This window comes from Aspergillus multicolor, assembly GCF_047715735.1.
Source record: "Aspergillus multicolor strain CBS 133.54 unplaced genomic scaffold BDW74scaffold_49, whole genome shotgun sequence".
Lineage (NCBI taxonomy): Eukaryota > Fungi > Ascomycota > Eurotiomycetes > Eurotiales > Aspergillaceae > Aspergillus > Aspergillus multicolor.
The window spans coordinates 1-20,924 of NW_027396000.1; the positions used below are offsets into that span (position 1 = coordinate 1).

Genomic DNA, 20,924 nt, shown 5'->3' on the forward strand with positions numbered 1-20,924 from the left:
CCTAACCCTAACCCTAACCCTAACCCTAACCCTAACCCTAACCCTAACCCTAACCCTAACCCTAACCCTAACCCTAACCCTAACCCTAACCCTAAACACCGCTATCGATATGGGACTGTTTGATGCCGCTGTCAAGGCAACAAGCGGGAGCCCGTCGTTTACCGTCGACCAGATCGCGGACCAAACGAAGGCCGACCCCTTGCTCATCCGTAAGACCATTTCCATGCCGCAAGTGCAGTCAGGCCATAGCTTCTAACATATACAGTCCGCATCATGCGCGTCCTTGTCGGAATGCGCATCTTCACAGAAGTTGGTATCAAGACATACAAAATGACACCCATCGCAAAGGCCTACGTTTCAAGCTCCCCCTTTAAAGATATCGCCATCCATCTGTACGTCCTTACCCTCTGTTCGTAATAACAATCATATACCAGCACTAACCTCCATTCCCAAAGCGCCTCGCATGCCCCCTCCCCCGCCCAGCTCCCTAACTACTTCCTCCAGCACGGCTACACCAGCCCAACCGACACCCGCAACGGCCCCTTTCAATACGCCATGCGTACGGAGAAGCAGTACTTCGATTGGGTTGCATCTCAGCCGCGCCTGCAGGAAGCGCTTAACACCGTCATGGCCGTGAACCCGGGCAACGTTGGGCAGAACTGGTTCGAGTACTACCCGGTCACCGAGAGACTGCGTGTTAAATCGTCGGAAGACGTCATTCTTGTCGACGTCGGCGGAAACACGGGGAAGGACCTTGCCTCGTTTAGAGAGAAGTTCCCGCCCTCGGTTCTACCGGGCAGAGCTATCTTGCAAGATCAACCGTTCATCATCGAAAAGGCCAGTTGCAATCACGACCAGTCTCTCATTGAGACAATGGGGCATGACTTCTTCACGCCGCAGCCTGTCAAGGGCGCAAAGGCGTACTATCTCCGCCTTGTGATCCACGATTGGCCCGACAGGGACGCGCTGTTGATCCTGCGGCAGATCAGAGACGCGATGGATGATGACTCTGTCCTGCTGCTGAACGAGAGTCTTGTCGCCGAGGAAGGCGTGTCCTTGTACGACGCCTGGATGGACATGACGATGCTGGCGCTCTTCTCGGCCCTGAACCGCACCGAGGCGCACTTTACTGCTCTGCTGGAAGAGGCGGGGTTCCAGCTAGTCAAGGTCTGGAGGCCGAGTGTTGTTGTGCCAGGGTCGACGAGTTTGTTCGAGGCGGTTAAGCGTTGACGGGGGTGTTTATTTCCATGCAGGATGGATATGGTTTTTGCTGCCTTGATACATGGGCCAGTGCATGATAATCAAGTTGTCATTGTCATTGTCATTGTCACGCATACACCCAAGGTAGAATCTTGCATAGCATTGAGCTACTGGGCGCCCTCGCCTTCCGAGATCGTCTCCTCCACACCCCCCAAAACAACAAGCTTTAACCTGCCCGCATCCAAAAACTCCCCTTCATCCCGATCAACAGCCTCCTTGATGCCCGCTTCCATCCGCCTCCCAAAGAACGTCTTGAACGCGTCCTCGTCGACAAACGTCAACTCTGTGACACAGTCAAAGTCAAAATCCTCCTGCGTTCCGGCGAGTACAACAGCCGGGTATGTATCATCCTTGCCCTCCAGTCTGGCGAGGTACATCCGGCGATGCGAGAGGGGGAAGTCAGAGCCCGCGAGGCGCTTGATGAGTGGTACATGCACGGTCTCATAGTGTGCGCGGAACTGCGTAGGGGTGAGGTCCGGCTTGCGGGCTAGAAAGAGGAGGGCTTTAAAGGGCATTGTATCGCTGTTCGCGGGTGAGTTGAGCCTGGCTGTGTATCTTGAGAGGAATGAGGAGGAGTTTGTTGGTGATGGGATCATAGGAGTGTTTTTGGCGGGAAGAGAGAGTGGCTTTATAGACCGGTAGAGCTACTCCGTAGATGCTCCCTACCTGCCTGGACCTCATGGTCGGTATGGATACTGCATACCATATACAACACGATGCCTGAGTAATGTGATACTGATGGCCGACTCGGTCTCAGCCCCAGCTGAAGGAAGGGTTCCACTTTAGAGTCGGTTTCTTGATGCTCATTTGATTGCTCGTCCTAGTCTCTGATGCGAGAGCCAGTGGGAAGCCCTGGATAGGACCCACCTGGATGGCGAGGGGGTTTGAACTTTGATGGTATGGTTGATAGGTGCACTTCCATATTATCAACTTGTCAAGGGTGTCTCCGAGATCGTCTGTATGCTCTGTTGCGCTTTGCTCTGCGTTGTATCCGCTGCCTAATGGATCGTGCCATGGAGGGGGTTAAGTATCAGCCACGAGTGTGGATATATATCTCCAGCGTCGTGCTGTTGACATGGACGGGACGGGATGGGATCTTCAACAAATAATGAAAGTGAGAGATCTGATTGTAATGACTAGAATAGATAGTAGTAGAGTATGTGGCACGTTCTACGGCAGTGATGAAGAAAAGACACCAGCTAGTATAACGAGGGGGTGAAGCTGCACTTGCATCCTCACCAAGCTGAACCTGTCAGTCGCAGATGATAATACTTGTTGTGTAGGTAGTAGACAGGTATATGGTACATCTAAAGGTCCTGGCATCGCGGGACCCCGTTGCAGGGCTCAGGACGCGATCTCTATGTTTACTCGGCGGTCTGTTTGGTGACGATAGGCGAAGACTGCCTGAGTCACCGCTTTACTGCGCAGAGAGAGTATGTTACAAGTCTAGGTTGAGTTAGCTTGACGATGATCCTCGTCTTCAGACATGTCCTCCCACTCTTCGTCCGTGAAGCCCTCTCCTTCTTCATCATTCGCACCGTCTCCGTCTCCGTCATCATGTTCGTCGATTGCGTCCTCTTCTTCGTCTTGGTCATACTCCTCTCGAAGCATACTTAGCAACTGGATGAGACCTTGAGACCGCACCTCCTCTTCGCGCCCGGCAGGATGTGGAATCGACTCTTCAGGATCCGGGTTCCACAGACGGGATCCCTGTGCTCTTGGGGCTGGCGTACCGTCCGGCGCCAGACTCAGGATGCGGATGGTCTTGGTGGGGAAGATGCGCATGGGGCCTGTGTCATCACCGGGATCTGGGGCGCCGGGACGGTTGGGGGGTTGTTGTCGGCGACCGAGTGTCTACATATTTCAGTCCTAAGTGTACCGCGTTAAGGGGTCCGCAACTTACAGTGTAGGTGCTCATGATGGCGTCGTCGAACAATGCCATGAAACTGACGGGGACGGCTAGCTGGGGCGTTGAGCAAGTGAGGAAGGAGTACGACGCGCGATCCGGCTTATCAATGTTTTGAATTCGGTTGTTGTCGTCAAGCGCGACGACATAGGCCCGGTCTTGCACCTCGAACATCAGGCGGTGGTTGCGCACCGACAACCAACCGCCCAGGTCGAAGGTTGACCCGTCCGACTCACACTCGATGACAGCGCTGCAAGATGCGAGGTTGGCTGGGCCAAGGATTGCCTTGCGCCAGTCCGAGCAAACAAAGACTCGACCAGCGCGGGAAACACCGACGAACAAATCGCCGTTGACCATACCTGCTCCCCATTCATCGTCAACGTTCCGAACATGATCCGGATCGTCCGGCGGGGGCAGAGGGCCCTTGCCCAGTCTTATCGGCGCCAGGTGGTCGTTGGATGGCGGGCCGACGGGCTCATTTGGACCGTGCATATCATGCGTCGCGAGACTGTGAATCAACCGTTCGGTGGCTGAACGAGAGCCAGCCTTGGGAGGGCGGATGTGATAAATGTCCACACACTGTGACGGCTGCAGCGCACCCAAGAACTCCCCGGACGCCTTGCTGTGGACGTGGTAGCCTCGCGGGCCCATGGAGTAAATCACAACGTCGTGGCTCTGATCCAAATGGCCGACCGCATCGTTTTCAATCGTCAAATAGGTCTTCAGTGTGGGAGGTCGCTGGGTCATGTTGTACACGAAACCCTGCCCCTGCGTCGACACCACACAAAGCGTCCAGTAGGAGAGCTGGAAGCCTCTGGTCTGACAATCATGATCTAGCACGGCAATGCGGCGGAACTCCCCGCGCGGAGCACCGTCGAGGTCCGCTTGCCATATTTCCACCGCATCTCCTTCGCGATCAAAGACCACCATTCCATCCTGGTATTCTAGATGCGCATACGGGCGAACAGCATACTCGCTATCGGTGTCGAAAGTCGAGGGCAGCTGCCAGAGAATCTCGCCGGAGTCGATATCGGTCACGTTCAGGCCACCGGCATGGGAAGTCGACACGACAAAGCGACGTTTCAGGTCCGCTCGAAACCGCCAGACGGGGTTGTTCCCGACTTGGATCACACGTTCACGCGTTACGGGCTTGTTCGCTGCCCAATTATAGGCGAGGAGTCTCTGCCGTTCGCATTGACGCTTTGCGGAGGAGATATCATCGAACCATCGCGAGAAGGTGGGGGCGGGAGGGGTGAATGCTTTCGAGAGGACGGAGTAGATGGCGTCTTGGTGGGTGAGGTCGATGAATTGGTGCCAGGCTTTGGAAACGGCGGTCAACGAGGCGACGGTGGAGAGCGAGGCAAACTCCAGCACACGGAGGACCAGCTCGGGGGGGAGGATGGCGAGGGGATCTGTCACGGGCGCGGTGCTTTGCATATCCGTCGGTTTGGCCGGAGAGAGAAGAAGCTGCAGGCCTGGACTGTAGGAGGGGACTCAAGATTGTGCTGATGATGTAATGGGCTGCTTATGTAACAATCAGTTCGCTTTACGGCCATTGGCTGAGACGAACCTCGGCATATGGTGGAAAGAGATCTGGCAGCTGTCACCTCGGCTTCTTCATTCCAGGGGACGGGCGTTTTCTTTCTCGCTTTCTTCCTGATTTCGTTTCCTCTCTATATTCTCTCTATCATTGCCTCTTATTATCAACATGTCTAACAAGCAAATCATTCTCCACGAGCGTCCAACCGACGCCATCAACCCCTCGTTGGAATCCGGCACCTTTCGACTCCGCACCGTCGCCCGTCCCGACCATGTCCCCGCCGACAAAGTCCTCGTCCGCGTCCACTACCTCTCGCTCGACCCAGCCATGCGGCAGTGGCTCTCAGCCAGCCGTTCCTACATCGCACCCGTTAAGATCGGCGCCGTCATGCGCGGCGTGAGCATGTCCCAGGTGGTTGCCGTGGGCAGTAACCTCACCTCGAATTTCCAGGTCGGAGACTGGGTCTCGGCGTACACCGGATGGCAAGAATACGCGATTCTCGGAGCGGGAGACGTGGAAAAAATTGCAATTCCCGAGGGCGGCCGACCAACCGACGCGTTGTCGGTTCTTGGCTTGACGGGCTTGACGGCGTACTTTGGGATGGTTGAGATCGGACAACCCAAGGTCGGGGATACGGTTGTGGTGTCTGGAGCTGCAGGGGCTACTGGTATGGTCGCTGGGCAGATTGCTAAGATCAAGGGGGCCAAGCGGGTTATCGGTCTGGCTGGGTCTGACGACAAGTGCGAGTTCTTGGTGAGGGAGTTGGGGTTCGACGTTGCCATCAATTACAAGTCGTCCGACTGGAGGAAACAATTGAAGGCGGCCACACCTGAGTATATCAATGTCTACTTTGACAACGTTGGTGGTGAGATCCTCGACGCTTGCCTTGCGCGGGCCGCCCCCTTCTCTCGATTTGTGATGTGCGGTGCTATTAGTCAGTACAACACGTCGAAGCCAAAGGGACCGGCTAGCGTTATGAATGTCATCGTGAGTCTCCTCTATCTGCTTATCATGCTAGCACTAAAAAGTGGCAGTCTCAACGAGTTACGATGAAAGGCTTTATTGTTTTCGACTTTGCCAAGCAGTATGATGCTGCTCGTGAGGAACTCTCGTCCTGGCTAGCCCAAGGGAAACTTGCTCGCAAGGATCATATTCTTACCGGCGGCCTCGAGGCAGCACCCAAGGGACTCGTTGATCTTTATGCTGGTGTCAACACCGGAAAGCTGATGGTTGAGGTGGCTCCAGTCAGTGAGACGGCGCTTCGGGCGAAGCTATAGACGTGGTCTCCGTTGTAATAATCTCTGACTATCTAGATACCCCTGAATGTACCAGTCCTGTACAATAGTGACCTAGCGCACATATGGCCGACTTTGAGCTTCCTGGTTACGGAACACGACGGGTTTGACAGTAGCGACGCCGGATTACTAGCTACACCGGCTGTCGATCGCTGGATCACGATCATCCCTGCGCTATCGACTTGATATCCGCCTGCCATTGGGAGCTATGCATGGGCGCTGCGGAGGAAGCGGGGGAGAGCGGGAGAGAGCGGGGAAAGCCTCGGGCTTGAAGCATTCAAGAGACAAATGCAATGCTCTCATGCTTCTTCCTGCGTCCGTCACTGTCTTCATCTTCAGATTTATCGTGATGGCGATCCCTATGCAGAAGCTCGATGCGGACCAAGTGGCAGCCGCAAAGGCGAGCCTTGCCGACGATGGCTTTGCTGTTATTCCCGACATCCTGGATAAACCCACTATCGCATTCGTGTACGAGCGACTCTGGGCTGCAGCCAAAGAGAACCAGCGACGAGGAGCAGACCTATTTATGCCTGCGCTGGACCCTAACAGCTCAAACGTTCGCGTTTTCTACCTCATGGACCTAGACGCAGTGTTCCGCGAATTGATCCAGCATCCGGCTGCTCTTGAGATCGCGCGACTGGTCGTTGGAGACCAACTGCTTGTATCGAACTTCACAGCCAACATCGCGAGACCAGGCTCGGGGTCGATGATGCTTCATTCTGACCAGTCGCTCGTCGCTCCCGAGCCCTGGGAGCACGCTTGGGGCGTCAACATCATCTGGTGTCTTTCTGACGTATACTTTGAGAACGGGGCGACGCTCTGTATCCCCGGGAGTCACAAGTGGAAGCGCCTGGATCAGGTGCCGTCGAATGCGACCGGATTGCTTCAGCCATTTGTCGCCAAGGCAGGCTCCATTGTCGCGATGGATGCGCGTGTTTGGCATACGTCGGGGGCTAATATCACAAAGGATCAAGAGCGTGCACTGTTGTTTGGGTTCTACACTGCGCCATTCTTGCGACAGCAGGTGAACTGGACGGCGGTGTTTTCGAAAGAGGCGAGAGACTCGTTCAGCCCGGAATTCCGCGACTTACTGGGACTCAACATCACTGCGAACTCTGGGAATGCGTCGGAGATGGGCTATGGGTTGAAGAAGCGTGAAGCGAAAGAGGCGCTGTAGGCTAGAAGGCTCCGTAGATAGAAAACAAGGCAGGCGAAGCATCGACCTGTGGGGGCCGGGGCTGAGCACTTGGGGGCCGTTCTGGTTCTTCACCCCTGGTGCCTGGCTGGGGCTTCGCTGATTGGTCAATTTGCATCGGATTGAAATTGCATTTCGTCGAGTGGAGTTGGTCGAACTGTTTATTGCTCTGAGTTGTTTAGCTCATACTGGAGAGCTCAAGGGTCCGTTCCTTAGCGCTACAGCTGAACACACAATAAATAGCTTGCTCGCGCCCACCATGTCTTCAGAACATCGTCCCGACTCTCCTCCCACCATGAACACCCTCCTCAAAGCCTCGGTTCTCCTTTCCGGCGCTGCATTGGCCGCCTGCCGCCCCGCTGCCAGCGGCTACACCACCACCGGCACCACGGCGGCCACCTACGCCAACCGCATCTACCACGACTTCCGCAGCCTCGACGACACCGGCTCGCTCTACACCAGCGAGCCGGCCAAGATCAACACCGACGCCGAGTCCTCTGCTGCCACCGTTCAGGAAGGCTACCTTACTTCCGACGCCTTCATCAACGACTTTGGCATCCAGACCTGGGGCGCCGACGCCACCGACGAGTTCCCTCTGAGGAAGCAGTACAGCAACGCCAATGTCTACATCGGTAAGCCGCACCACCCCTCTCCATAACCTCATCCTAACATCATCCCAGAACATGACTCAGACAGCAGCAACACCCACCTAACCCTGCGCTCCTACCGCAACAGCGACTTCGTCTCCACCGCCGAGATCGACTCCAAGGTAACAGATATGTACCACGCCTCAATCACCGTGCGCGCACGCATCCGCGGCGCATCCGGCGCCTGCGCCGGGATCTTCACCTACTACGACGACAAGACGGAGAGCGACATCGAGATCCTGACCAAGGACGCGACGACGCAGATTCACTACACGAACCAGCCCGGTCTCGACGACGAGGGGAACGAGATCCCCGGCGCGTCGACGGAGGTGAGCATGCCCGGCGGCGCGGTGTGGACCGACTGGGTTGAGCACCGGCTTGACTGGACGGACGGGCTGAGCGCGTTCTATGTCAATGGCGTCTTGGCGGAGGAGAAGACGTACGGCGTTCCCGATAGCCCGAGCACGTTCATTGCGAATATTGTGAGTGTCCCTGCGCTTTTGGCTGGTGGGTGGGCTTTGCTGATTCGATCGACGCGTAGTGGGGTGACGGTGGGGAGTGGTCGGGCACTCCTGAGGTCGGGGCTGCGACGTACCTTGATATCGAGTGGATTGAGATTCTTTACAACACCGCGTAGGGAGCTTCTTCTGATTAGGGCGGGCCGTCTGGGTGCGATGAATATGGTGATAAATGTACGATGGATGTAACCTCTAGCTTCTTAGCATTTGCCGATGTCCAGTCATGTCCCATCATTTGTATTATGAGAAGACTTTGCTCTTGCGCACTTTCCAGCTTGAATTAGACAAGCCCGGCTTATGTACCTAACTGCCTATGTCGTATCATCCGTGCACTGATTTCGCAAAGGTGGTAAGTACGATCGTCCACTCCTTCCGAGACTGTGTTTACATCCGCAGATATCCAGGCGTAACACCTCAGCTCCCATTCATCTGCCGACATTCAACCTTTCGAGACGGGACATCGGATGCCTCACTTTCGGCTTTTGTATTCTCGGGATGTCAGGAACGCATCTCCCAATTCGGACTCCCTCGAACACAGTACAGTGAGTTGTTGCACTGTTCCCAGTGATATGGGTTTGATGAGTTTCTCCGGAATCTCCTCGTTCTCACCTGGTCAATCCCCATGCTCTGAAGAAGGTACTCTAACCTTCCGAAAGAGAACTCGGATGGTGTCTAGGCTTCGACTGCCCCGTCGGGCGCAATAATACACCATCATTATGCGTCCGGTGTCTCGGGCTTCCGGACCAATAACATATAGTGGGTTACGTGCGCGGCATGCAATGGCCCGCTTTCTTTAGGAAGACTAAGCATAGACTCTATCAAGTTTCCTTCGGGGTTTCGTGATTTGCATTAACCCTGGGAACTGCGGGATTTGTACGCTCGCTACGTCAAAGACTGCGCTAAAGACATGCCTTGTTCGTTCCGGTGGTGCAAGGCTGTCAGGCATATAGCGAATCACCAAGATTCCGAGGAGATGTTTCCAGTCGTCTGGGTGTGACTCCATATCCACGTCTGCCACCCAGCGGAAGCACTTCCGAGGATGTGTTTTAGAAGAGCCATCCACCGGAGCATGCAGATCGCGACCCAGAGGCTTTGCCCGGATGATGTGACCCTGCATGCGACGTCAGTTGAGGCGCTTGCCTCTGTAGGACTAGGGCTCGGTGTCACAGAAGGCTAGTTGTTAGCCATTGTTCAGCAACGCTCACCGGGCAGCTATTGTTGAGGCGAGGTCTGCAGCACGCCCGTATCCATAGATGCTTCCTGCAGTTTGGAGTTAGGGTCACAGCGCATACCGGAAGGGGCGACATAGCTTCTCCGATGGGAAGACTGCTCGAGACTCCGGACGTAAGTGCCATTGAGTGTCTCGGAGCTCAAGATATAGCTCGGCATTAATGTCCATTGCCCCAGTTTCACAACCCCTCAACGAGGGCGATGGTAGGCCAACCTGATATGCCGTGCCCAGTCAGGATCAGGATGTTAAGCTTCCCCTGAACCCGGAGTAGGGGCTCAAGTAAGCTTTCACCCCCAGTGGAGCTATTGCTGACTGGCTGGAACAGTGGAATGAAGGAGGGTGTTAGATGTGGTTGCCACCTGGACCATAGGTACAATCCATTGGAACGAACCTATTGGTGGTCTCTCCCAAAGAGGTTGCATGCCGGTCTACTCAGCTGACGGCGTTGATGTAACTGCCGCAGTTGCACCCAACTTGCCCCAGAGCGCCTGATCTATATGTGGAACAGCCATGTTGGGGGCCGCTGGCTTCGCAAGCTTCCTATTGCCCAGTGATGTGTGCTACTCGGGACCAACCCGGGATGACCAGGGGAGCGTAAGCCCTGATTCCTCGCCCCGGCCCGTACTCGGATCCCAACATAGCACTGTCGTGGCGGTCTCACAACTGCCGCGGAGCGTTGCTGTACGACCTGTACCTGGCGGTCCCAGCTCTACCGTGCATGCTTGGTTGAGCCCCCTGGCTCGATTGCAAACTGCACTACCTTATCACGATGAGCTTGATGTTCGGCCGCCGAGGAGCAAATGTCTAGACGATCGAAGGATCAAAGGTCTGCAATGAGGCAGATACTACAACTATAAGTAGCCGTGGAGGGCTGCCTTCAATTCTACTCATCATCCCGCATCAATCATTAAGTTGTTCTATCAATATTATCCCGGTTTCGCAATCATCAATATGCGCCTCAGCCTCGCTGCCATCGCCGCTTTTGTGGCTGCCTCTGGAGCCCTATTGCTCGACACGCCGCGTAGGGATATTGAGCTTGACCTAGGCCAAAACAATACAGTCACCTGGACGTATGTTACCCTATCCACTATTATGACCGGAGTCAACTCTGACATACTACTTCATCACCGCCAGCCCCAATCCTAGTGACCCCGACGAGCCGGCTACCTTCAACCTGTATCTCACCAACTACGATGGCGGCCATGATGACAACGGCGGCAACGTGTGCCAGTTCATTGCCACCGTCGATACCGCAAGTGGGCGCTATACCATCTTAGAAGACAGTGTCAATGCGCATATTCCGGCCCAGTACGTACCCGTAACTACCCCGTAGCTGGCCCTACTAACGTGCTGTCCCTGTGTAGTCCTTCGTACAGGTTCCGTGCCCATCGCTATGTTGCTCGATGTGAAGACGCGCCCAACACGCCGCGACCCAACATCATTACCCAGACCGACACATTCCCGGTGCGAGAATACCGGCCCTGATCACGATGCTGTCAGTCAGCGGTTGAGAATGAAAGAGGCGGGCTTTCATCGGGGTGCAAGGATGTGTTTGCGGGGCTTCCTGGTTGTATATATGGACTCGTTGGTATTATCCTGGGCTCGGAGTGACTTAGTACGCCTTGGTATGGGTTTTCCCCAGGTCGCACTGGGTTTTCCCATGCTGTCATGCGAATGCAGAGGCTCGCTTTAGTGAATTTAAGTTTATGCTTTGTCCTCTGATCCTGGTAACTGCTGTGGACGGGCGTATCTAGTAATCGATGAGAGGCTACCTTTCCGTTCGTAAAACCCTATCGCCCATGTTATTCCTATCTGAATGAATCATGAGACCAAGAAGTCCAAGCTCTCGTAGATTGCGGGGAAATTGCTCGCTCTCGGATTGGGTCTGTGAGAGCTTGCCCTAGTCCGTGCAGTTGTCATTGGCCGCCATGTCCCGTCCATGCAGGTTAACCCTCATCGATATCATCGACAAAGAGCAATATGAAGCTATGGGACCATTCTATTTAATCCCACAAAAGATGCATCCGCAAGGGAAGGAGCAAATACGCACCTCGACTCCAGAAAGCAACAGGATAGCATACCCTTCTCCGGGAGAGAATATACCCTGAGTATCAGACCAATCAATTCCGTATCCAACAGACCCCCCGCCACTATGTACTTCCTCATCACCCTGCTATCCCTCCCGCTCCTATCCCTCGCGGAAAAGGCCATTGTCGGCGGCTCCCAAGTCGCCATCACCGACTTCCCTTACCAAGCCACCCTCCGCATGAACAACGCCTTCCACTGCGGCGCCGTGATCCTCAGCCCACACTACATCGCCACCGCCGCGCACTGCGTCGTCGGCGCCGCAACCTGGCGCCTCGCCGTGCGCGCGGGCTCAGAAAGCACACAATCCGGCGGCGTGGTGGTCAACGCGTCCAGCGTCACCGTGCACCCGGACTACGACGACGCCAAGCTAAACCCGGACATTGCGATTGTGGCGCTGGCGCAAGATCTCACGTACAGCGAGACGATCCAGCCCCTCCCGCTCCCGAAGATGGGGTATACGGGCCCGGCCACGGGCGACGAGGTGCTGGTTTCCGGGTGGGGCGCGCTGACGCAGGGGGGGCTGGCGTCGCCGATGCTGCAGGCGGTTACGGTGCCCGTGGTTGAGCAGGGGACGTGTGTGGCCGCGTACAAGGATTACTCTGTGCATGTCCTCGACGAGATGTTCTGCGCGGGGGTGCCGGAGGGTGGGAAGGATGCGTGCCGGGGCGACAGTGGTTCTCCGGCGGTGGTGGACGGGGTGCTGGTTGGGCTTGTGTCGTGGGGGGAGGGGTGCGCGAAGGCGGCGTATCCGGGGGTTTATACGAGGGTGTCGGCGGTAAGGGAGTTTATTTTGGATGTTACGGGGCTTTGAGGATGGAAGAGGATGAATGGGTGTTGTCGGTGCGCTGGGGTCTGTCAGTTGCTGTTCGGAATATTGCACGTCTCCCTCGTTAATTCTACTCGTCCTGCGTCGATGTCCCAATGCTCAAACTGTTTCGCGTGATAAAAGTCCCAGGAATAGCCTGGAGTAGCGAAGTAGTCTACCATATGTACATAGGGGCAATCCTGGTAACTGTGCTCAACAATGGATGGCTAGCTCTGCCTTGGATGCGTACCGGCCAGACGTGGTCGAGGGTACCGCCACGATAGCAGAACACTGGAAGTAGCCCTGGCCCTAATCAGTACTGAAGGCATTCAGGTTGACCTTGAGACACAGCAGTTGTTGAATCTACCCGACAACACGCTTGAATGTAGCAAGAACCACGTCATAACTCCCACTGATGGCTGTGATCAAGGCCCAATGCTCTCTACCGGTGATTAATGCGGGCTTGGCCGGAGAATAAGCCCTAGTTTCTCCATATGACAAGAACAGGAGACTTTGATTGTAGGAACATTGAACAATCAATTGTCACCGTCTTGCCCTATTCGGACTAATCGAGCCGACTGGGCTTGTGAAGATTGGCTTTCACTTGAGAGCTCATCCGGAACTCTCCACTAGCCAGGCGGTCCTTGGTAGCTATCTAGGTGCCCAGTACGCGCGGCATGTAGACGGGACAAGGCATGGACCCTGCCAGGAGTAATTGCGAGGGAAACGGGGAAATTCCTCGCTCAGGAAGCCCTGATAGGGGTGGACAAAAGACTAATGGAGATACAAAGAACGGATATGGGATTACATTATTGAAACTGCAAGACACCGGCACGCACTGCAGCGTCAGATCATCAGATAGTATGTTCTGTGCTGGGCTGAAGGGGGGCGGCAAGGACGCTTTTACTGGTGATAGTGGATTTCCTGCGGTCATTAACCGTGTTCTTGTTACTGCTAGCATTATAGCGTGGAGCAAGGAATATGCCAGGTCAATTAGCCTGGGTTTTATGTTAAAATTGGGCATGTGCGGGCTTTCATTTAGCAGGTTATGGTGATTTCAATAGGTTCAGGGCTGGGAGGATAGCGTGGCTCGGACTAGGTGTATCATAGTCATAGATACCTTAGAGGCGGCTGAAGCCCCAACTACTATACCCAGTGTACTCAGACTGAACCATGAACCATCCTCAGAAGCATCTCCGGCTCGAGTGCCCATCCAGGAAGCAACTCTCTTGCCAGGGCGCGTGGTGTGTTCTCGAGCAGTAATCAAATAAGTTGGGTTCAGAAGGGTCGTCTCCAGGCCGCCATAGCCAGGCTTCGGTATAAACCTGATAGTCGAACAAGGCGTGTCGGCTCGGTGGCAGATCCAAACCCGTGATACAGCATCAAGCAGACTTTTGTGGATGTCTTCGATCATCCCGTCCCTTCGTATGGGATCTTCAAGTTCAACAACGTCAGCACGGCAAGACCGTGTCAGCGCATTATACCGCTGGGCCATAAAAGCCAATTGGCTGTAGGCCGATCCTTATACACCAACGGACCGTTGGAAGATAGAAACCATATCTTCTTGCAGGGCAGAGGACAGAACACAAGCACGAGAAACATACGTCACAGCCTTCTGTCTAAGACCTTCACAATCAACCACCTCCTCTTCCAGGGCCCACATTCATCCAACCGCTTTAACGAGGCCTAACCAGGAACAGTAACATGCATATCCTTACTTACATCACTAAACCAAATCTCCCTGCACCCCCAAGGTATATCAGGGAGGAGATCACTATGCCCCACGATATCAGGCCCGCATAGACAACAAAACTCCAGGTGGAATCCATCCCGTGAAACGTTTTCAATCAGTCTCGCTCTAAAAACATGCCAGTCCTTATCCTCGCCATCAAGCACCCAGTACTAATCCGATAGCCCGTGGCCACGCCAGAGCTTCACCCGCTATTTCTTGCTAAGGATAATTTCCCCGGGTTAGTCGCGGAACTTGCCCTTGACATGGTCGTCGCTATGCGGAAATACCACAGCTACTGCGACATGAGTGTCTGTTGCTTTATTATCAAACGCATGCTGTATGGTAGGAGACGGAGGTGGTCCGTATGAGGAGGGTTGAAGCTGCCGGGGGAGAAGATGATGCGGTTTGGTCGGTCTGCGTCCAGACGCGGGATGTTGTGCGTTATGCCGCGGTCGAAGAATTGGTTGCTGCCTTGGATATTCTGAATATATGTTTCCAGGATGCGTGTCATCTTGGCGGGGGCTCGGTTGGTGCTGGCGGGTACTTGCAAAGATGGGGAATGGTAGGGTAGGGTAGGGTATGCGGGGATATGTGTATGAATGATATCATGCAAAATGCATTTGCATGACCTGATATCATGGTTCAGCAGTTCCAAGGTGTGAACTCCGATATATCCGTACCAATGGGGTATGAAAAGCGGTTCCATGGGTTCAAGAAGGGAATCCCGGCCCGTCTTTCAGCTCCATGGTACCTTAAAATAGGGCCCAGCCAACTGCAGCGTCTACCAAGGGATGGTTCCAATGCAATGCGATTGAACGGCCACGACAGCAAAATTGGATAATAAGCGTCCAAGGCAGTGTTTAGACGGCCTCCAACCATTACCAAGTCTAGATCCTGGCTCTGCTGTAACCTTGGAATCCCATCTGTTGGCCCTTTGTCTAACTCCGTGCTGCGAGCAAGCTTGGCCCGTCCAGGCCAGATTTGCAGCCTTCGAACACTGCAGCTGCCTCTTATGGTTTCTCTACAGACTCCTGCCGGTACCAAGAGTGCCCATTCTGACAAATCCATGTCCACTTTGCCTGACACTCCTATAGTGCAGCTGCTGGGAGTGTTCGAACTGACTGGGAACTACTATGGTATCATACGCTACGCTCTCTGGTACTCAAATTCATGATAAATCCCGACAAAGCATTAAGAATTTCTAGTCCTGTAATGTCTCTGTTAGGCATATTCCGCCGCCTCTTGGACCATTCGCCATCGGCACTACATCGCCTTGCGCCAATCCTCTATCATCTCCACCAACCTCCCAGGCGCCAGCACCAACTCGCTCAACGCCTCATTCAGCTCATCAAGCGGCACATCCCAAATCAAATTCCGAATCACCGTGGAGCTAATCTCAGTCGTTTCCCTCTCGGTATCGGTGACAGTACTGGTAGCCTTCGGTATGAACATAAGCGATAACTTCGTCCTGCGATACCGATGACAGACACAAACCTCCACCTCTCGATCTAAGCGCGACTCAATCCTCTTCCACTTGGAATATCCATCGATCCGGTTCAGGACCCCGCCTCCCCCCTTTTTAAATCTCCAACCCACGCGCAACGTCACTGCTCAAAAGCGCATCGCACCCTCAAGAACGATGACACTGCCCCCCCAACTTCTCAATACAGTCCGGCCCAAGCAAACAGCAGAACTCAAGAGTCAAGCCATCCCGACCAACTTCCTCCGCAAGTCTATTTCGCAGCGCCTCCCACTCGGCGTATGACGATCTAAATGACGCGATCGACGGCTCACAAACAAATATGTACGCCGGCAATCCATGCCCCAGCCAGAGCTGGACCCGTTGTTTTCTTGTCAGCACGAGATCGTCTTCCTGCCCGCGGTCCGTGTTCTTAGCCGCCACGGAGTCGTCGCTCAGGGGCCAGATAAAGGCGGCGATGAGGTTTAGGTCGGCGGGGGCGTTTGTGAAGACGTGGTGCAAGAGCGTGTAGTGGCCCAGGTGCGGTGGATTGAATGAGCCCGGGTAGAAGAGGATGCGGTTTACGGTGTTTGGGAGGAGTTTTGGGTAGTGCTGGAATTGGCGGCTGACAGAGATGTCGCCGGCGAAGGAGGTTTTCGCGATGTAGGGCTGTAGGGGGCGGGCCATGGTGGGAACTGTGAGATGGATGGGTGGGATGGTGGATGTAGGTAAGAATTGACTTACGCCAGAGGTCTGTCTGGAGGTATGGTCACTAGACGGGGTGGTAGCTGAACGATGGACAAAGACATGAGGTTGCAGAGGGTTCTGCATGTATACAAAGACCATAACAGCTTGGAGAAGCCGATGGTGTGTGCCCCAAAATGGTTTGTTTGTTCTCCTTCGCCTTTTAAACCAATCTGGCTTGCGGCAACGCATCGACGCAGTTCAAAGATAGCAGTGTCTTGAACTCGCAGCGAAGGACTTGTGGATGGCAAGACCTGTGCTTTCCAGATGTCAGTTCAATATGAGTCCTCATGAATCACAGGGTGCCATGCACTCTTGAATGCATTCTGCCCTCTCTCTTCATATTACAATGCGTACGCGGTCTCTCATTGCAAACTTGCAGTACCACCGTGGCTTTCCGTCGAGGATAAAATTGAGCTCTCCAAGATGATTCAAGCTATTAAGATGATATCCAACTCCCGGGATCAGCAGATCCTACGCACCTTTGCGGGCAGACCCGTTCCGGTGCGAACGATACCATACCGTTGAACTTGCTCGAGAGTTCGATGATACGTCTGCCAGCCCTTTATAGTATCCTTAACGGCAGAGTGTGTGGTCGGACTCGATGTTGGGAGTGGTGGGTAGAGATTCTAGTCACTGGTAGGGTACGATAGGTATCGCATAACATGAGCCCCCAATCACCGCTTGGGGTTGGTGTTGACAAAAGAGATCGGCCAATCAGAGTCAGCTGCTACGGTAGAGCGCGTACCGTATCCTCGGAAAAGAACCTTGAAAGGGCCGTTTTTCCTAATGTGGGAAGGGACGAACCATCCAGGTCATGCGTTCCTTGTCAATCGAGATCGGAACTCCATCTCTTGGAGCGTTCAGTGCCCCGTTCAACTTTACCTCTGGCAGGTTGTTCGATTGAGGGTCAATGAACTATATGCGGAATGAAAGGCGAGTACATATTTCCTGGGATGTCTCATCATGCCAAAACCAGCGCCACCGATGCCGTATAGTCCCGATTTTGTCGCGAGATGCATTGGATTTGCAGAACCGTCTAGGTCTCACTGGCCATCTCGGTCAGGGCCTTTCAGCAGCTTTCGGTCTCTCTACCACTGGTCCGTGCAGAGCAGGGGTGCGTGTTGCCCTATCGCTTTCTCGTAAGCTTTCACCAAGACTCGTATCAGATCAAAGACTGGCAGCATCAACTGCCGCACTTGTACGACCTGAACGATCGGCCCTGAATTTGGGCAACGGACAGAATGTGATCGCAGTGGTCAGAGCCGGACAAAGAAACTGAGTGCCCCCAACCCCTCTGCGAACTCTAAGGCAATTCCCATTCCGATTAAATGCAGACCAGCATGCCCCTGGCCCCTGTCATCGAGGTAGTTTCCCTTTTCCTTCAAATTCCACCCTCACCATGGCCACCCCCATTCCACAATACGTGGCCGAGTCCAGAACAATCGATATCTATATCGGTCTCTCCCTCCCCATCCCCATCATCATCCTCTCCACCTCCCTTCGCCTTTGGTCGGAGCTGTACCTGCACCATAACCGCCTCAAGGTGGACGATGTTCTCATCTTTATTGCTACGGTACTTGTCCCGTTTGATTGAAAGCGAAACTATCACTAAGTGGGACAAGGTCGCCACTATTGGCTTCAATGCCACTTGTCTACAAGGTACGGGCGCTGCGTATCCAACGATGAATGCAAATGCTCAGGCTCGCCTCCCCTTATGGTAGCACCGCGATATGGGTTCGGGCGACACACCCAGGCAATGCCGGAAGAGAGCTTGATCCCGTTTGGAAAGGTATCATGCCGTTGCCCATGCTATGATTGCGAACTGACTGCTGCCATCTCAGGTGATCTTTGTTGCGATGGAATTCTACCTCGTTGCGAATGCCTGCACCAAGCTCTCCGTGCTGGCCCTCTACTACCGTGTCTTTCCCTCCCTGGCCTTCCGGCGCATTACCAGCGCAACGGGCGTGGTCACAATCCTCTGGCTCATCGCCACTGATCTCACATGGACCCTGCAGTGCCTCCCCGTGCAGAAGTTATGGAATAAGACCCTGGATGGCAAGTGCATCGCCCGCGCTGCATTATACTACCAGACGGGCAGCAACGTGGGCCTCGACGTGTGGATCTTTACCATGCCTCTCCCACTCATTGCGAAGATGCGCGCGATTTCCACCCGCAATAAGATCTCTCTGGTCGTTCTGTTCTCCGTTGGCCTTGCGTGTGTCCAACCAATCCCGCTCCTTCCGCATTCCTTTTTCCTGCCGTCCCAAATTACCTTAGAGTCTCGTTGCTGCGTGGAAGAAATTGTAGAACTCTGCTAACCGGTTCTACGGCCATAGATCCTGCGTCCTCGGCGCTGTGCGATCCGCGTGGGCGAACCGTATGGTTTCCTCAGACGTCACCTGTACGTCCAGTCCATCCCGCCTCCTTGGCCTTCGATTACACCCCGTCTCCTGCTAACCAGGACCACAAACTCAGGGGATGCCGTCCCGTTTGGTATCGTATCCGACTGGGAGCTGGTGACGACGCTCCTATGCGCCAACCTCCCCATCATCTACAAGCCCATTGCGGCGGGGCTTCGCCGAGCCCGAGCCCTGGGTTTAGATAGCAATGAGCACGCGCAGGCGGTCTACGGACTCGGCCATATCCCCCCGCATGGTCGGAACCCACATACCCGGTCGAGGTCGCGGTCGCGGGTGAGTCGGGCGCCGAGGGCCAAGCACAACATGAACATGGACGTCAATCTTGCGTATTCGATTCGGCTGCCGCCGGAAAGTGAGCTGGTGAGCGGGAGTAGCGGGACGCAGGCCACGACGATCGATACCGTTGTAAGTGAGACATCTTCATCTGGAAAGCCGGCGATGGAACTGAAGGATGTCGGTGGGCTTCTGGTGGAGAAGCGAGTGGAGCGGTCTGTCACTATCGCGGATGAGAATGCTGTTGATGACTCCTGAGAGGGTCAGCGCGAACTTTAGCGGGCTGTTCGTTGGGGTTGTTTTCTTTGGTACTTGTTTGGCTAGGGCGGTGCACTTTGTATATGGTACTGTTTCGAAAATAGATCTTCAAGCATTCGAACTCTGCACAGCAATATGGGTACCTGTAGGATGCTGCAGTCCCTGTAGAAATCCTGAGCTGACTGTATTCTCATAAAAGCACCACTAGACAAGTGTTTTTTTCTTGTCGGTGGTAATGGATAGAAGTAGAAGAACGATTCTTCGCCGAGACTCTCGTGACTCCCCAGTCAACGACCGACAACCTGAACGGCCACAGGTTCATCTTTTTGCACATGGGAAGGTTAGAGATTGTTATTCTATGGGCGTTGTTGGATTAGATGCGTCCTTGAGTAGCTCCAGGGCTCAGTTCGTCATGATCAAAGTTCAGGGTTCGTGCGGTTAGCCCTAATTAGCCACCTTGGAGACAAAATGACCGTACAAACTACGTTACTACCCTAGAGAGAACCTCTTATAATTCTCGAGTAGTTAAGGGATGTGAGATAATGTATCTATCCATTCGCTTTGTCTTACGGAGTACAATATCTACAGTATGTATAGAGAATGTGGTAGAAGCAGGAAGCGGCGGCGGCAATGGCGACACCTTCCGCCTGCTGAGTCTACTATGGTTCCTTCCTACTTAACCAATTTATCTTGTTAGTATTATTATTTTGGGCTGGTTGGGTGTACGTGCTTGCTATACCGTAGTCAGATGGCTTGCTTCCAGTTCTCGTTCTCGTTAGGAGAACGGGAAAGGAGAAGGGGAGAATGGAGTTTGAGAATGTGACTGGACCTCAACCTTGGAGTGGCGGTCCAAGATTGGGGATTTCAGATGCCCTAAAGTTTCAGTTGACTTGCGGGGATGGTACTACCCAAGCGTCAAGGACTCTGAATGTACGGCGGGGTTGGAGGAGTCTAGGTACGGTATCCGGGTTGCCCAACCCCACAGAATCAGATTCACCCAGGCTTCAGCAGGGGGCGGGGTGTTGTGATACAAGGTGGCCTTGGCCGAATCTTCATTGGTGCAGGATACGACAACAGTGGCTGCCCCTGCTGAAGTTTATGGCCGGCATCTCCGCAACTATTTGGAAGGTGGCTCGGGAGACAAAGAAACAATGTCACACAGGCAGACTTTGCAGACAGCTTCTTGTCCCCTAACAAACTTATACGCCCATCATTATGAGTTCAAGTCCTCAATCATCGCTTTCGCTATCATGATTGCCATTTCCACCATGGTACCGGTAGGGAGCCTCGAGCACCTAGCCGACCTCGAGTCGAAAGTCACCTCGCTCTACCATACGTCTTCCACATCATCCCCATCCCATGCATGGCCCTCACAACATCCATGCGCCTGTGGACGGAGCTGTATCTGCACCGGAACCGCTTGGCGGTGGACGATATCCTTATGGTTGTTGCTACGATGAGCTTAACTCTTCATATCGCTATACCCAGCACATTGGAAAGAGGACGTGCGTTTTGAACTGACGAGTGCCCCAAGGGCCTTGGTGCTGGTA

General features: G+C 54.2%; 10 protein-coding genes across 10 annotated transcripts; 7 read left to right on the forward strand and 3 right to left on the reverse strand.

Moving 5' to 3' along the window:
• Positions 1–109: 109 nt before the first annotated feature.
• Positions 110–1,230, forward strand: BDW74DRAFT_183680 (S-adenosyl-L-methionine-dependent methyltransferase; the record flags this gene model as incomplete). The annotated part of the gene is made up of 3 exons (XM_073730577.1): positions 110–209; positions 266–392; positions 456–1,230. 3 exons carry the CDS (start codon positions 110–112, stop codon positions 1,228–1,230), a joined length of 1,002 nt encoding a protein of 333 aa, XP_073578155.1.
• A 137-nt stretch (positions 1,231–1,367) lies between these two features.
• Positions 1,368–1,775, reverse strand: BDW74DRAFT_183681 (EthD domain-containing protein; the record flags this gene model as incomplete). The annotated part of the gene is made up of 1 exon (XM_073730578.1): positions 1,368–1,775. The coding sequence occupies one exon, from the start codon at positions 1,773–1,775 to the stop codon at positions 1,368–1,370; it is 408 nt and encodes a 135-aa protein (XP_073578156.1).
• Positions 1,776–2,471: 696 nt separating this feature from the next.
• BDW74DRAFT_163430 (F-box protein) lies at positions 2,472–4,608 on the reverse strand. Its single transcript, XM_073726108.1, has 3 exons — positions 3,164–4,608; positions 2,759–3,114; positions 2,472–2,706 (listed from the first exon to the last, which is right to left on the reverse strand). Exons 1-3 carry the CDS (start codon positions 4,601–4,603, stop codon positions 2,670–2,672), a joined length of 1,833 nt encoding a protein of 610 aa, XP_073578157.1. The 5' UTR covers positions 4,604–4,608; the 3' UTR covers positions 2,472–2,669.
• Positions 4,609–4,821: 213 nt separating this feature from the next.
• On the forward strand, positions 4,822–6,096 carry BDW74DRAFT_109979 (NADP-dependent oxidoreductase). The gene is made up of 2 exons (XM_073721754.1): positions 4,822–5,693; positions 5,741–6,096. The coding sequence occupies exons 1-2, from the start codon at positions 4,875–4,877 to the stop codon at positions 5,981–5,983; spliced, it is 1,062 nt and encodes a 353-aa protein (XP_073578158.1). The 5' UTR covers positions 4,822–4,874; the 3' UTR covers positions 5,984–6,096.
• A 254-nt stretch (positions 6,097–6,350) lies between these two features.
• Positions 6,351–7,178, forward strand: fmaF (Fe(2+)/2-oxoglutarate-dependent oxygenase fmaF; the record flags this gene model as incomplete). Its single annotated transcript, XM_073727311.1, has 1 exon — positions 6,351–7,178. The coding sequence occupies one exon, from the start codon at positions 6,351–6,353 to the stop codon at positions 7,176–7,178; it is 828 nt and encodes a 275-aa protein (XP_073578159.1).
• Positions 7,179–7,491: 313 nt separating this feature from the next.
• Positions 7,492–8,480, forward strand: BDW74DRAFT_171487 (glycoside hydrolase family 16 protein; the record flags this gene model as incomplete). Its single annotated transcript, XM_073727312.1, has 3 exons — positions 7,492–7,828; positions 7,877–8,325; positions 8,385–8,480. The coding sequence occupies 3 exons, from the start codon at positions 7,492–7,494 to the stop codon at positions 8,478–8,480; spliced, it is 882 nt and encodes a 293-aa protein (XP_073578160.1).
• A 1,931-nt stretch (positions 8,481–10,411) lies between these two features.
• Positions 10,412–11,364, forward strand: BDW74DRAFT_163435 (uncharacterized protein). The gene is made up of 3 exons (XM_073726109.1): positions 10,412–10,662; positions 10,727–10,900; positions 10,957–11,364. Exons 1-3 carry the CDS (start codon positions 10,544–10,546, stop codon positions 11,075–11,077), a joined length of 414 nt encoding a protein of 137 aa, XP_073578161.1. The 5' UTR covers positions 10,412–10,543; the 3' UTR covers positions 11,078–11,364.
• Positions 11,365–11,744: 380 nt separating this feature from the next.
• On the forward strand, positions 11,745–12,491 carry BDW74DRAFT_183687 (serine protease; the record flags this gene model as incomplete). The annotated part of the gene is made up of 1 exon (XM_073730579.1): positions 11,745–12,491. One exon carries the CDS (start codon positions 11,745–11,747, stop codon positions 12,489–12,491), a length of 747 nt encoding a protein of 248 aa, XP_073578162.1.
• A 3,356-nt stretch (positions 12,492–15,847) lies between these two features.
• BDW74DRAFT_183688 (uncharacterized protein) lies at positions 15,848–16,363 on the reverse strand (the record flags this gene model as incomplete). Its single annotated transcript, XM_073730580.1, has 1 exon — positions 15,848–16,363. The coding sequence occupies one exon, from the start codon at positions 16,361–16,363 to the stop codon at positions 15,848–15,850; it is 516 nt and encodes a 171-aa protein (XP_073578163.1).
• A 1,459-nt stretch (positions 16,364–17,822) lies between these two features.
• BDW74DRAFT_183689 (uncharacterized protein) lies at positions 17,823–19,374 on the forward strand (the record flags this gene model as incomplete). The annotated part of the gene is made up of 6 exons (XM_073730581.1): positions 17,823–17,996; positions 18,046–18,082; positions 18,145–18,212; positions 18,265–18,638; positions 18,760–18,824; positions 18,899–19,374. 6 exons carry the CDS (start codon positions 17,823–17,825, stop codon positions 19,372–19,374), a joined length of 1,194 nt encoding a protein of 397 aa, XP_073578164.1.
• Positions 19,375–20,924: the final 1,550 nt, after the last annotated feature.

What these genes read in the sequence shown, in the direction of transcription:
- BDW74DRAFT_163430 (XM_073726108.1), bottom strand. Translation starts at nt 4,603, where the DNA reads ATGCAAAGCACCGCGCCCGTGACAGATCCCCTCGCCATCCTCCCCCCC. An exon ending in CCATCATGAGCACCTACACT is followed by an intron (nt 3,115 to 3,163) that starts GTAAGTTGCGGA and finishes TGAAATATGTAG; the next exon opens with ACACTCGGTCGCCGACAACA. An exon ending in GAGGGCTTCACGGACGAAGA is followed by an intron (nt 2,707 to 2,758) that starts GTGGGAGGACAT and finishes AACTCAACCTAG; the next exon opens with ACTTGTAACATACTCTCTCT.
- BDW74DRAFT_109979 (XM_073721754.1), top strand. Translation starts at nt 4,875, where the DNA reads ATGTCTAACAAGCAAATCATTCTCCACGAGCGTCCAACCGACGCCATC. An exon ending in CTAGCGTTATGAATGTCATC is followed by an intron (nt 5,694 to 5,740) that starts GTGAGTCTCCTC and finishes AAAAAGTGGCAG; the next exon opens with TCTCAACGAGTTACGATGAA.
- BDW74DRAFT_163435 (XM_073726109.1), top strand. Translation starts at nt 10,544, where the DNA reads ATGCGCCTCAGCCTCGCTGCCATCGCCGCTTTTGTGGCTGCCTCTGGA. An exon ending in AACAATACAGTCACCTGGAC is followed by an intron (nt 10,663 to 10,726) that starts GTATGTTACCCT and finishes CATCACCGCCAG; the next exon opens with CCCCAATCCTAGTGACCCCG. An exon ending in AATGCGCATATTCCGGCCCA is followed by an intron (nt 10,901 to 10,956) that starts GTACGTACCCGT and finishes GTCCCTGTGTAG; the next exon opens with TCCTTCGTACAGGTTCCGTG.